General features: G+C 39.8%; 1 protein-coding gene across 14 annotated transcripts in view; it reads left to right on the top strand.

Moving 5' to 3' along the window:
- Window positions 1-14,943, top strand: part of LPP (LIM domain containing preferred translocation partner in lipoma) — a 759,650-nt gene that overhangs the window by 540,247 nt on the left and 204,460 nt on the right. For all 14 annotated transcript variants that reach the window (XM_061413171.1, XM_061413188.1, XM_061413215.1 and 11 more), the window contains one exon: window positions 12,840-12,966. In XM_061413171.1, coding sequence (XP_061269155.1) covers window positions 12,840-12,966 — 127 coding nt within the window. The remainder of the gene's footprint in view (window positions 1-12,839; window positions 12,967-14,943) is intronic.

The raw sequence follows: 14,943 nt of genomic DNA, 5'->3' as shown, positions 1-14,943 counted from the left end.
TGAAGTGGAAACATTCCCTCTTCTCTGCCTGCCCCTTGACCCCATTTACAGATGAAGATGCTTAGGCTAAGAGAAATTTTTTAAAACTTGTGAAATGTTATGCAAAATAAGGAATATAACTTGGTGTTTGAACCAGCTTTTTCTGCTTCTGAAGCCCACACTTTCTCCATTACACCACAATCAATGTTTCTGAAAGTAAACGGGGCCACATTGGTCTCCAACCTCTGGTATAATTAGCATCATGCTTTAATCAGTGAGGTTGACTGTCTTGATTAACCTTTATGACAGATCATGTAAGTTTCATATTTCTAAATGAATATATAGAGGCAGCTGTAAATTAGTGGAAAAACACTGAGCTTGGATCAAAAGACTCATGTTTAACTCCTGGTTCTGCCACTTACTATGGGTGTGATTTTGGCTAAGTCACTTAACAAAACACTAACATGGTTGTTTCTTTGTACAAAAAACACACATTCCTGCCTTAAAAAATATTAAATGAAATGTAGCATGTGTGAGTATTGCCTTGGAGTTCCTTGTTCCTGTAAAGGATCATGGAAATGCAAAGGTTTTTCTTCCTTTGTTTTGAATCCTAAAGCCAGCTTATCCTCCCTGGTTTTGGCATCCCCTGGTCCTCCATAAACTCTTTCCTCTAAATCCATATCATCCGTTGTTGTATTCACATAGTATCTATTACAGTAGGGACTCCCAACCTACGGGGATTCCCTGTTAGGAACCAAGCTGCACAGCAGGAATTAAGTCTTGGGTGAGCCAGCAAAGCTTCATCTATATTTACAGCCGCTCCCCATCGCTAACATCCTCGCAGTCGATGGAAAAATTGTCTTCCATGAAACCAGTAGAAGTTGGGGAATGGCTGTGTTATGGTATAGCGTGTTTTTAAGGGTAAGAATAAGCTCTTAGTGCTGGTAGTGAATGAGTTCCATGGGCCATCTCATTTAACTCAAGGGATAAATCCTATTTGACTCCATGATACCATTTAGGCAACTGATATTTAGTAACAAGAAGTGTCTTGCCCTGAGTCACCCAAGAGTCAGGTAGAGGATGTGGAGTTTGAACCCAAGCAGGTAGCCAGCTCCTGGAGTCTAGACTCTGAAGTATCTAAACCATACTGGTTAGCATCAGGAGTGTTTTGCTTCATTCATTATTTCTCCCTCATGTGCCTTGATTTCTTGACTGAATTAAAAATTCCTTAAACTGGAATTTCAATTCCAGTAATTGAGGTGTTGAGTATACCTAAATTATCTTGATGATTGCCATAAAGCCTAATTACTAGTATTTGTGGATAATTTAATGTAGATTTCATGAGGCTACAATTTTCCACACTGCTTCAGTATCCTGGAAGCAAGGACTTTTGACTCCTTCCTCTTTGTCTCCAGAAGCTAATCTTCCACCATGTTGAGCTACTTTGATTTGATTTTCACAGGTCAAGCAAAAAACCTTTTCTCTGTTATTCTCCGAAAGACACTTTGCCTCCCTGCCTGCCGAGGCCCAGAAATCCAATGTGATCAGTGCATCTGTCAGGGGATGGACTTGTTTGCTGCCAGTGGTATTGTTACCGAACAAAACACACGCGCTTCCTTTGCATCCAAAGTGCCTTGGATCGCTGAGCAAGAACCTTTCTGACTCAAATGAAAACCACCTTGTGTTAGGTGAAATATGAGGAGTTAACCATTTGTTTGCTGGCGTGCATTTCCCACGAAAAACTCAAAAACAGAAATTTACCTCAGCCATGGAAAGTGATGTGCCAAGCATCATATTTGCATATTAAAACCGAAAACTGATTTGCATGTTATTTCAGTGTCTTGTGTCACGTTCAGGCATCTGTCAAGCCCACTTAGATAGAAACAGCTTGTATAGTAGGAAAGTGTTTCTGTGCATATCTGACTGAAAATCTAGGTGCCCTTTTTTTTTTTTTTTTTTTAAAGCAAATTGTCCCCACTTCACGTGCTTTTTCTTCTGGCTCTGTATCTGAAAATGCTAAAGATAAGACTGAAATCTCATGTCTTGCATAGTAGTTCATTAGGGCCCATTCATTTTTTACTATATTCTATTTATTTAATTTTAAAATATTAAAGAAAAATACTGACTCAGTAATCCATCATCCTAAAATAAGCTGTTAAAAGTTTCATATTTGTTTCTTTCCAGTATCTCTTTTTTCTTTATGCTTACAGAGACAAACACACTGGCACTCTTACGTATATATTTGTATACATTTGTTATTATCAGCATACATGTTCGGTCTCTTCATTCATGTCCAACTCTTTGCAATCCTATGGACGGTAGCCCACCAGTCTCCTCTGTGCATAGGGTTCTCCAGGTAGAAATACAGGAGTGGGTTGCCATGCCCTCCTCCAGAGGATCTTCCCAACCCAGGGATCAAATCTGTCTCCTGCATTACAGGTGGATTCTTTACTGTTAAGCCACAAGGGAAGATTACTGTTTTAATGTCAGTCTTTTTTTTAACATGAAATGACTAGAATTGTGAAACAATCTAAATATGTAACAATAAGAAATTGATAAGGCCCTAGTGAATTAGAACCCTGGTCAAGGCCGGAGCCCTGGTAAGAAAAACACTAAGATGTCTAGTTGAGGATGGCTTTTCTGTGTGGCAGTGCATGGAAAGCAGTGCATTGTCATAGCTCTTTCCTTCCTAATGTTGGAGCAACTAGCCCTTTGCATTGTTCCAGGCAACCAAATAAAGATGAAATATCTTCACAACCAAAGTCACTGCTGGGTACTAGTGAAGCACAGCAAAGACCAGGATTTGGTTTTGTTTGAAAACACAACCTTGAATAATAGTTCATCCCATTCATCAAACTTCTATGCATTGAGTCTCATTGAGGTGAAAATTACCAATGGAAATAACGTCTTGTCATTGCTTTGCCTTTGTTATGTCAAATCCCTTCTGCATAACACACAAAAAGCCTAATTAATGGAGCAAAGAAATGCAGGTAGGTTTTAGCTCTAGTGCTGTGGAAATAGTTTCTATTAGCCTTGTACAGGAATCAATTTGCTGGGGATGTTAGCACTTGCCACAGAGGCCACTGGCTTTCTCCTTTAAGGAAAGCCTGCCTTCTTAAAGGATGAAAGTATGGAGAATATGGAAGTTTGGAGAGAAAGAGCAGTGAAATAAGAACTATGAAACTGGTTGGCAAGAGATCTTTGCTTTACTTTCTTTCTGACCCTGAATATCTAGGGCTCCTGCTTTTCACTTTTCATAGCAGCCTACCAAGTGGGAGAGCATCCATGGACATGCCGTTTTTGCTTGGAGCTCATCTAGGCAGGAAAACATAAGGAGGCTACTTCCTTCTGAATAACCAAACATGAGCTCTGCTTTACTGTTTATCTTTGATGCCAAAGGCTAAGATGTCAACAGTTTAACAATTTGGAGAACCAGCATAGCATACCTTCACCAAATGTCATGTATTTCAAGGTTTATAGTTTAAAAGACTAAGGAATTACATCTCTCGCTACAATAATTAATGTGAAATTGAAATAGACTACATTAGACTGAAGTAATTTATCAACAAATAGAAGACTGAAGAGTTACTATTACTCTACAAACCTTCCACTTCCAAGAAGAAAACCATCTTAGTTAGTGGTTTGTAAGTTGTTTCCTGGTAATTGTAACTGTCATTTAATATTTCATAAATCTTCTTCATATGATCTAGATATTATTATCTTCCAGTTTATGGATGAAAAAGTCTAATGGAGAAACAAATCCATGGGGAATTGAAATGGTGCCCTAGACGTCAGGCCCAGGAATAAGCATGCTCAAAGTCGGGGCATTCTTGAGGTCACCCTGACACGTGGGGACTGGGAGGGACGGGTGTGGAGGGAAGCCACTTTCAGCTCAGGCTACACCACCATAATGCCCTGGTTTGCAAACACACTGGGCCCTCAGTGGACACTTAGCACTTTCCCCAGGATTCAGTGACATCCAGTAACTCCACTATGCTATCATTCAGGCTTATCAGTCCTTGCCTGTATCTCCAAATTTGGCCTAAGAAGAGTGATTTAGGGGTATCAGTACATGGCATGAGAAAAGGAGCATGAAAAAGAGATTATAAGAAAACCAAGTTTTTGAAAGTTGAGAACTAACTGGCATGGATTTCCAAGCTAGAATCAAAAGTTTAAAGTTGAGTTTTCTAGTGGTTTTCTTTGTGCCTTTAACCATTCATTCTCCTTATGGGAGAAATGGGCCTTAGGAATAGAAATGGGCCTTAGAAAATGGGCCTTAGGAATAGAAGAGCTAAGAGCATGCCTTTCTGCTCCCATGAAGCTGTAAGGAATGTTTCATTTGTGGGTTTCTAATTGTTAATAGGTAGTTCTTCTCCTGCCCCTTCCTTCTCTGTGACCCATCCATTGCTTTAAATGTGAAGCAGGGTGAGTATTCAGCCCATCTTCTGCCCTTGGCCTGAAGGGGTGCTCCATTGACTAAGCAGTGAGATGTTGAGCATAGAGTGTGATAATTCAGTGAGAGTCAGAAAGTAGAAGCAGCCTCAGGAAATTACAAACTGCAAACTTGACATTGTTAAATAGGGGGAGAAAAAAGAGCAAAAATATCAGAAATATATTTTTTCTGGCAGGCTTTCAGCTCCAAAACGGGACTAATTCTACCTTTTGAAAGAAGATAATTTCGATGTTTCTTTTTTCAAGAACACATAATTGAAGTTATTTTCCCTCTGAGAGAAGGAACCTCTTGTACATCATTGCAAATGGACAAGAAAAATGAACAGCTCTGGTACCCAGAGTGATAGAGTATTCATTATCATGTAGTCTCTCTGAATATCTTGGCTGCCTTTTCCTGGTGTCGTATCTGCCTGGGCGGTGCTTTTCTGGTAAGGTTAAGATTTTCACTAAGGTTAAGTTACCCAGCACTCTGTAACTAGGAAATCAACATCAGGGAAGGACTCATGGAGGAAAGATGGCCCATGCTGAGGTCAATATCAGAGCAACTCAGAGTCTAATATGATGACTGATTTAAGTAGCCATTTTGTAACATGGATCCTTAGCACATGTTTTGAAATAATTAAACTGGTGATAACAAAGACTGAAGGAGGCAGGTGTTCTCCTAGAGCTCTCTGTTGTTTGCGCCTTACTGTATGCAGTTTACCATGCTTCCTTTTCTCTTTAGGAGGGATAGAATTCTGCTTTCTCTACCCAAGAAGGAGTGGTGGTAGGAAAGGGTGGTTAGCCTTTGTATGTTCTTGATTTCATGCCCCATGTGTAGTGAAAGTTCTGTAGGCTGCAGAAACCCTGTGACCTGCCAGCTGCTTAGTCAGATTCAGAGTGCTGAATGAAGTTCTAGATTGTTTCAGGAGATGCTGATAAGTAGTTTAAGTCCTCCTGTAAGTGGAAATCTCTGTAATAATGAGGTTTCCACTTACTCAGTGTGTGTCTGTTTTTAATAAACTACAAAGTATCCGTAAATATGAATATCTGTGATTTCACTATAAGTATCTGTAATGATATGTGCCTTTCATATTATAGGCACAAAAGTGTGGTAGACTCAAAGGAATCTTTGAAAACACCATTTTACACATAAAGATACTGAGGTTCAGGGAATAGAAATGATTTGATCAAAATGACTGGACAAGTTAAAGGTAGAACTAAGATTAGAGAGATAAATAGGTCTTTTGTACTTAATAGGTTTTGATGTAAGAAAGTATAAAACATTTCAAATACAATGAAGTGCTATACAAATATGACAGATACTCTCATTTGTGTTGTTCTTTATCTGACAGAGGTTTTTTTTGCTCACCAAGCAGATTCTGTCCATGTGCATTTTGTTTGCAGAAACTGTCCTTATTTTTTCACAGTGTCATCCATAACCTTTACCAGGTGTCTAGATCCAAATTTGGCTACCATATTCATATTAAGCTTTCCCTGGAATGATAAGTAGCTGGGCTCCTAGCAAGACAAGAACCATGGCAGAGAAGAGCCTGATGTAGATATTTGGACATTTTCTGTTTCCTGTCACATTTGTGTCAGGAAAAAAAATTTTTTTTAATATCTAAGGAAAAAATTTTCATTGTAGACAAATGGAAAATATAAATAGAAAGACTGTAAACCACTGGCCTGTCACTTTTTAACCGTTAACTTCTGAGTGTATATCTTTCCAGTCTCCCTTCTGTAAGTTGGAGGCAGGCAAGCCTAGGCAGTTGATGATTCTCCTCCAGGAGTGAGCTCCCCTCCTTCCTATCTTTCATATGGTCATATATGGAAAATAGTCTAGCTATGAGCTCAGAAGGAAGGGGAAACACATTTTGGTGAGAAGTTAGCAAATGTACTTAGTAAATACCAGTTCTTTTAAGGCATATTAACCATTAAATTGCTCAGAAATCGCATGATGTCTGGTTGCAATTTTTAAGGAATCATTCTCTTTGGTGTTTGAGGTGTTCACCAAAGACATACTTCAGAAGCATGACTTTAGTAAAGTCAACCCACCATTTTCAGTTCAGTTCAGGTCATGCGTGACTCTTCGTGACTCCATGGACTACAGCACGCCAGACTTCCCTGTCCATCACCAACTCCGGAGCCTACTCAAACTCACATCCATCGCACCAGTGTTGCCATCCAACCATCTCATCCTCTGTCATCCCCTTCTCCTCCCGCCTTCAATCTTTGCCAGCATCAGGGTCTTTTCCAATAAGTTGGTTCTTCACATCAGGTGGCCAAAGTATTGGAGTTTCAGCTTCAGGATCCGTCTTTGCAATGAATATTCAGGGTTGATTTCCTTTAGAATTGACTGGTTTGACCTCCTTGCAGTTCAAGAGACTCTCAAGAGTCTTCTCCAACACGACAGTTCAAAAGCTTCAATCCTTCGGTGCTCAGCTTTCTTTATAGTCCAACTCTCACATCCATACATGACTACTGGAAAAACAATAACTTTGACTAGACAGACATTTGTTGGTAAGGTAATGTCTCTGCTTTTTAATAAGCTGTCTGGGTTGGTCATAACTTTTCTTCCAAGGAGCAAGCAAGCATCTTTTAATTTCATGGCTGCAATCACCATCTGCAGTGATTTTGGAGCCCCCAAATGTAGTCTCTCATGGTTTCCATCGTTTCCCTATCTGTTTGCCATGAAGTGATGGGACCGGATGCCATGATCTTAATTTTCTGAATGTTGAGTTTTAAGCCAACTTTTTCACTCTTCTTTCACTTTCATCAGGAGGCTCTTTAGTTCTTCACTTTCTGCCATAAGGGGGGTGTCATTTGCGTATCTGAGGTTATTGATATTTCTCCTGGCAATCTTGGTTCCAGCTTGTGCTTCATCCAGCCCAGAGTTTCACATGATGTACTCTGCATATAAGTTAAATAAGCAGGGTGACAATGTACAGCCTTGATATACTCCTTTCCCGATTTGGAACCAGTCTGTTGTTCCATGTCCAGTTCTAACTGTTGCTTCTTGACCTGCATACTGGAGGAACAGGATGGGGAGACCACTTTCTCCCCCACAAATTCATCAAAAGATCATTTGAGTGCTGAGAGCAACTTCCACAAAACAACTTCTGAACGCTGGCAGAGGATACCAGGCACCCAGAAAGGCAGCCCATTCTCTTTGAAAGGAGGTAGGACAAAATATAAAAGACCAAAAAAAGAGAGACCATTTTAAATCTCCTCAGTTCAGTTCAGTAGAGAGATCATTTTAAATCTCCTCAGTTCAGTTCAGTTGCTCTGTTGTGTCCAACTCTGTGTGACCCCATGGACTGCAGCACGCCAGGCTTCCCTGTTCATCACCAACTCCCAGAGCATCCCAAACTCATGTCCATCGAGTCGGTGATGCCATCCAACCATCTCCTAATGGTTGTCTGTTGCCTGAAACAGTCTTGAGTTTGACCACAGTCCATTTCTCTAGCCTCATCCTAGCTCTGTTCTTCCTCTGTTTCTTAACATTTTTGCTAATGTTCATGGTCTTTTGTGCATATTATTCTTGCAATATCTTTACTTTTTTCCTCCTTTCTTCCTTTTCTCTTTTTCTTTCTCTCTCTTTCTTCCTTTCTTCCTTTCTTTCTCTCCCCCCTCCCTCTCTCCTTTGTCTTCCTTTTTTTTCACCTGGTGAAATCCAGTTTATCCTTTAATCTCAAACTAAATAGTCACCTCCTTTCTGGCAGTGTTCTGCTATCTCAGAACACTGAATTCATACCTGTTTTTTCGTACTTACACTTTACTGTAATTGCCTATTTTCTTGTCTCTTTCTTCCTAAACTGAGTTGTCAGAGGCATGCATGAATCCTGAATAATTTGACTTTATAATGATAGTGCTTAGCACTTGGCATTTCCTTAGGAAAAGTATGTTAAGAGAATTTTGAAGGAGTTCTCTGAAGTTTACTTCTCAATAACTCATCTGTGGATCATGTAATTTTTTTTCACCTTTACTAGGAGGTCCAGGCATTTCAAAGAACACACATGCTAGTGATTAATATTGATACTTATAAGAATGTCTCTTCCCTAGAAAAGGTTAAAGACTGTGTTTATACTTGTTTTGCAGTTCTTTTGTTTCACTATTTAGCAGTAAGCCTCCACTCTGAAAGACATGTTTGCTTATTAAATAATACAATCAGTAGATTAAAATCCAAATGACTATAAAATAATAGAGCTAGAAGTACTTGGAGACAACAATGTCGAAGCCCAGAGAGGTTTTGAAGTGGAGCCGAAACACACCTGGTCTCAGTCAGGGCTCTGCTATCTTTCAGAGCTGGTACTTCACACAAAGTTGCTCAGTTACCTTCTCTGAGCCTCAGTTTCCTCATCCATAAAAAGGGATCCTGTATCACACAAGCCTGTTGTATAAACATTTGAGAGTACATATATGTGGAAGCAGGCACTTTGAGAAAGGTCATATAGATACAAGGAATTATTGTGTCACAATGAGTATACCGCTGGTACTATTCACATTTCTACTTTTGAAGACATAAAAAGCAAAAAATGCATCACACATCTTGCCAGCCCTCTCTCACCCCTACTTAAAAATTTTCAATTGTGGTCTATTGCCCAGACACAATTTTAGAAACTGCTTGTTAAAAAAAAATGAATCAGACAGTTATTAATTTTTCCTAGGATGTGTTAAGTTCTAAGCAAGACAGAAATTGAAAGGGGTCTCTTCATCCCAATGAGAAAAGTACTATAAACTACTACTTTGAGACTTGAACCTTGAAGAAAGTCCTGAGCTGTATTTTTCTGAGTATGAGAGACAACTGGGAAGAAATTGAGGTTTTACCAGTATGTTTCCACAGATTTTGAGCATTACCCACTGGAGACAGCACATGTGGAGAGCTCTACAGCCAAATAAGACCCAGAAACACTGAGAGAGATGATCTCTTGGGGTCTTTAGTCATAAGAAGAAAGAAAGATAGTCTTAAGTCGTGTCTAACTCTTGCGACTCCATGGACTGTAGGCTCCACTGTCCATGGGATTCTCCAGGCAAGAATACTGGAGTGGGTTGCCATTTCCTTCTCCAGGGGATCTTCCCAACCCATGAATCAAACCCAGGTCTCCCGCATTGCAGGCAGATTCTTTACCAACTGAGCTATGTGGGAAAATACTTTATTCAAAAGAAATACTAAGATTCCAGGACAGCCATTATATGAGATTAGAATCTAAAAGAAAAGAACCTTTCCAAATGTGTTACTTCAGAAACAGTATCAAAAACAAATAGGAAGGAGTATTTGTAGAATAAAAGAAATAATAGACACATTTTTTCCCCTCAAAATCAGTGAAACACTGACATGGTAAATACTTTGAAATTAGACCTCTGCTTGAAATGTATGTTCTTAAAGGTAGAATCTGAACTGCTGGCTTAGATTTACAGAGGACAAACTTGGTTTTCTTTCTTTGTTTATATGAAAAGGAAAGCAAGGAGATATTAGGGCCAAACAATGATAAATTGTGTCCATTCTCTGAGGGTTGGGCTGGAAACAGGAGTTATGAGATCTTCTTTGCTAGCTGTTGATTTAAATTAAAACAGCCACCACCATTAATATTTCATGCTTTTCTAGCATTTTTCTCTATGGAAAGTAATGTTTGGTTTAAAAAAATGCAGAGTTTTAGAGCCAGGTGATACCAAATTTGGTGTCTAAGTTCTCTCTTAATTGCAGACCTGCAAAAAAAAAAAAAAGAATATAGATAATTTTCCTATCTCGTCTTCATTGTTGTCACTGTACAGGGATAGTCCTCTCCCTCTGAGGCAGGTTGGGGGATCCAGAGTCCCTTTGTTACCATGGCTTGAAAGTAGTAGTTAAGCTCTATTTAGCATGAAAATCAAGTTGCCCGAGTGAATCCTCAGTCACATCAGTTGTGTCCAACTCTCTGTGAACCCATGGACTGTAGCCCACAAGGCTCCTCCGTCTATGGGATTTTCCCGGCAAGAACACTGGAGTGGGTTGCCATTCCCTCCACCAGGGGATCTTCCTGATCCAGGGATCGAACCCACGTCTCCTGTGTCTCCTGCATTGCAGACAGATTCTTTACCACTGAGCCACCAGGGAAGCCCAAAAATCAAGTTATCTTAATTCTCACAAAGACTGTGAGGTAGCATTCCCAAGCCCATTTTACAGAAGAAGATCTGAAGTTCAGAAAGGTTCACAGGCTCACTTTGCTAAAGCACTATCTCCAACCATAATGCCACTGCTACACCATATATTCCTTCACTGTCATTGGCCACAGTAACTTTATGTTCTTATATGAATATTTCTGTAAAATTTTCCTAAAAGTTGATAGCATATATGAGCAATTTGAAATTTAATAGTACCAGCAAATCACTCCAATGTTCGTATCTGCATATATTCCCACCAATATAGTGTGCTTTTTGTAAAGAATCATTTGTGTGTGTTTCTCACCCTCACTGGACTCAAGTCCTCTCAAAGGCAAAGACGGTGTCTAACACATCTTTATGCTTGTGGAGGGTACACAAATAGACCCTGTAAGAATGTGTGGATAAACTAATAAGCAAAAGAAATGTGAATGAGTCAAGAGCTTCTTTAACCTCACACTAACTCTATAAGACAGACATTGTTTGCAGTTTAGAGGAGGCCCTGAGATTAATATTTAATGTTCCTAGGATAAGCGACTTCACTTTCACTTTTCACTTTCATGCATTGGAGAAGGCAATGGCAACCCACTCCAGTGTTCTTGCCTGGAGAATCCCAGGGATGGGGGAGCCTGGTGGGCAGCCGTCTATGGGGTCGCACAGAGTCAGACAAGACTGAAGGGACTTAGCAGCAGCAACAACATTTATACAACAGTTTAAAAAACTTGTACAAAAGTTGTTTGATACAACTGAGATGAGAAGGGACTTAGCAGCAGCAGCAGCAGCAGGATAAATGAGTAAATCTAAGATGGGCTCTTGTTCTGGCTTTACCTTAATCAGCCCTGCCCTGATCTTTTGGGGCATCAATTTCTTTACCTCACAATGAGTAGTGAGGTAATGATTCTGCAGGTTCCAGACGAAAAATAATTATAGAGTAAAAGGTCAAATAGGTACCAATCAACAATTTCACATGTATTTAGTTTAGAAGGCATTTCATGCCTTAAACATAACACAAATAATTAATAGCCCTCTTGGTTGTTGAAATAAATTCTGGTAATATAATCATGAAACTTTTGCACAGGGGTATGTACTTCGAGGGATTTTCACATCCAAGAACTCATTTGGTATAGTAAAGACAATGTGTGAATGAATATGCAGCTTCATATTTTGTTGAATTGATTCTTGTAAACTACTCATGAAAGGAGAAACTTGGTCAATGATTTTAAGACTGGATAAACATCAAGGAACTGCATTCCCTATCTCAGTTCTTCCCCTTAGCCACAGGGAACATCATCACTGTTATTTATAAACTTACAACAGTCTTTCTGTTTTTAATACTTTGAAGATACTGGGGTATGCTATCGGAAATGGTCAAAGTTAGAATATAGGAAAAGGAAAATATAAGAAATTCCCTCTTATTTACATAGCACAAGCTGTTTTGCATCTGGCAGCTTCTTGGCTGATCACCTCAAGTGTTCTTTCACTTGACCTTTGATTCCCTCACATTGCTTTCATCCAGGTGCATCCGTCTATTGAACCCCAATCCAGTATTTAATGCTGGTGATTTACTTTCTCATTTGATATGTTTGTTTGCAGTGCAGGAGTGGTCTAGTGGGGTGGGGATGTGAGGGGCATTTAACATTCTTAACTGGAACACACGTTCCTTCATATTCTGGACCCCATGTATCCAATAATATTCATCTTCTTTCTTATGTCAAGCTTTACATATGGTCTCAAAATATACAACTGCCAGGAGCTCCTTAAGCCACCTGGTTTTTTCCTCACCTGAATGTAAGATACTTCAACCCGGATGTTTCCTCTCCTTCAGCTGAATAAGTCCTAATCTGTGTTGACACCTCTCCTCTCCTCTGGAATTCTTCCTCTCATGCCAGAGTCCCCTTTGTGCACTTTCCACAATTGCTTTATCGTTAATTATTAGGGTGCCTATGTCTCTCGCTTGACTGTAAGCTGCATAAGGGAAGAGACTGAATATAGTCATCCTTTTTTTTTTTTACAAATATACAACTGGAGCATAGAGACTGCTTGCAATTGTTGAATGAAATACAGCTCTATTCTTTTTACACATGAATTTCTAAAGCCTGATAGATGGCTTATCTAGATAAGGCAAGTGAATAAAGTGGTACCTCCAAGGTCAGACCTTGAATAGCTGGTAAAGCCAATCAATCCTAAACCCAGGTCTTCTAATAGCCCTGTCCAGTGCAAACACTACCTGGCTGCCTTGGTTGATGTCTAGATTGTCCTTAAAGAACTTTGTGTTTTCTGCCTTTCAGGGTGGACCAGCAGGGTCCATGGGACCTCCAGCTGCACCCTCCTCATTCCGCCCTGAAGATGAGCTCGAGCACCTGACCAAGAAGATGCTGTATGACATGGAAAATCCACCCACCGATGAATACTTTGGTGAGTGGGGTCTAGAACTGACTTCTGAAGTAAAGGTTCTGTTCTGTTTTCCTTAATCAGTAATTAGGAATAGTATCAGCTCCACTGGTAGAGGCTTTGAGTCTTGATGCACTGGAGTTGGTACACACGTGCACACACCTGAGTGTTCTGGATACTGCTTTGTGAAACTGCTGTACATGTGATATCTGTTTAGCTTGGACTAAAATTTCAGGAGTTATGCAGAGTTTCTTGAATTCAAATTTTATTTTAAAAGTTAATATTTGACAATTTATTAGCTTCTCATTAGACAGACATAGGGTTTCTATGTGGGTTCAGGGAAATGGGAGACGTTCATTTACAAGATGGGGAATTGGGTGGTATCAAAACTCTTTGCTCTTAATTTTTTTCCCCTATTTAGGAAGAGTTTATCTCTTTGTTTTTGTTTTGTTTTGTTTTTTTCTGCTCAAAACCTGTGAATAATTATCAATGGTTAATCCATTCAGTCCATTAGTGTAATGTCAATTTATAAATTAAAAGCCAATTGCTGCTGCTGCTGCTGCTGCTAAGTCGCTTCAGTTGTGTGACTCTGTGCGACCCCATAGACGGCAGCCCACAAGGCTCCCCTGTCCCTGGGATTCTCCAGGCAAGAACACTGGAGTGGGTTGCCATTTCCTTCTCCAATGCATGAAAGTGAAAGTGAAAGTGAGGTTGCTCAGTCGTGTCCGACTCTTAGAGACTCCATGGACTGCAGCCTACCAGGCTCCTCCATCCATGGGGTTTTCCAGGCAAGAGTACTGGAGTGGGGTGCCATTTCCTTCTCCGATATGCCAATTACGAGGTATTAAAAATACATAACCTGTCCTGAAGGAGGTTGGAATTATTCAGAAAAGGCAAAAACAGCACACAAATAATTGATAGTCTAGGTATACCAGGTAGAGTTATAAGAGGGACTTAGGTCAAATGTTATAAAATGTAAACGCTCTCTGCATCAAGAACATCAGGAATGCTTTTGAGAAGAATTAATGGTTCTTGAACCTGGACTTGTTAAAGCAGTGCCTTTCACATTTTCTGTTTCCTTCCTAATCTGTTGGAGATCAATATCTCCACAGAGTATAATTAAAATTAGTTACTAAGAAAATGAAGTAAAAAGAATACAAACTGGAAGACAGAGTTTTAGCATTGTTATTTTTAACAGGAATAAATTACTCTATAAAGCTGCTAGAAGACTTTTGCCTGGAAAATCTCATGGACGGAGGAGCCTGATAGGCTACAGTCCATGGGGTCGCTAAAAGTCGGATATGACTGACTGTCTTCACTTTCACTTTTCACTTTCATGCATTGGAGAAGGAAATGGCAACTCACTCCAGTGTTCTTGCCTGGAGAATCCCAGGGACGGGGAGCCTGGTGGGCTGCCGTCTATGGGGTCACACAGAGTCAGACACGACTGAAGTGACTTAGCAGCAGCAGTAGCAGCAAGCTGCTATAATATTTTATAAATACTGTCTGCTTCCGAACTTGTCTCTTCACAGAGTGTCTTAGTCAACTAGGCATCCATCCACCATTCTGAGTAACCCTGCTGTAAGAACTTCTAGAGAGAAGATATTACATTTGGGAAGCGGTAGGATCAAAGGCAGAGAGGTGGAAAAATTGCCCAGGACTTTTACTTATTCAAATATTTTCTATTTTTATATCTTCCCACTTCTTATTTGAGAATATTTAATAACAAGCAAACTGAGGGCACTGGTCCAAACCCACATCATAAATGGACTGGATTAGAATATGAAAAATTTGGCATTTATTTGTATTCAGGAGACAGTGTATCTTAGCTAAAAGAGCATAATAGTGGGGATAAAGAGTCATTCTGATTCCTTTTCTGCCTTCCACCAGCTAAACATATTGGCCTGTTTCTCCACTGCCTCAGCCCCTTTTCCCAAATCAAGAGTGTGAAGCAAATGTTATTTAGTGTTTCTTTCATAGTAAGTTCACTATAGAAACATC

Source organism: Bos javanicus, chromosome 1, assembly GCF_032452875.1.
Source record: "Bos javanicus breed banteng chromosome 1, ARS-OSU_banteng_1.0, whole genome shotgun sequence".
NCBI classification, from domain to species: Eukaryota; Metazoa; Chordata; class Mammalia; order Artiodactyla; family Bovidae; genus Bos; species Bos javanicus.
This window is presented reverse-complemented; position numbering and strand designations above follow the sequence as displayed.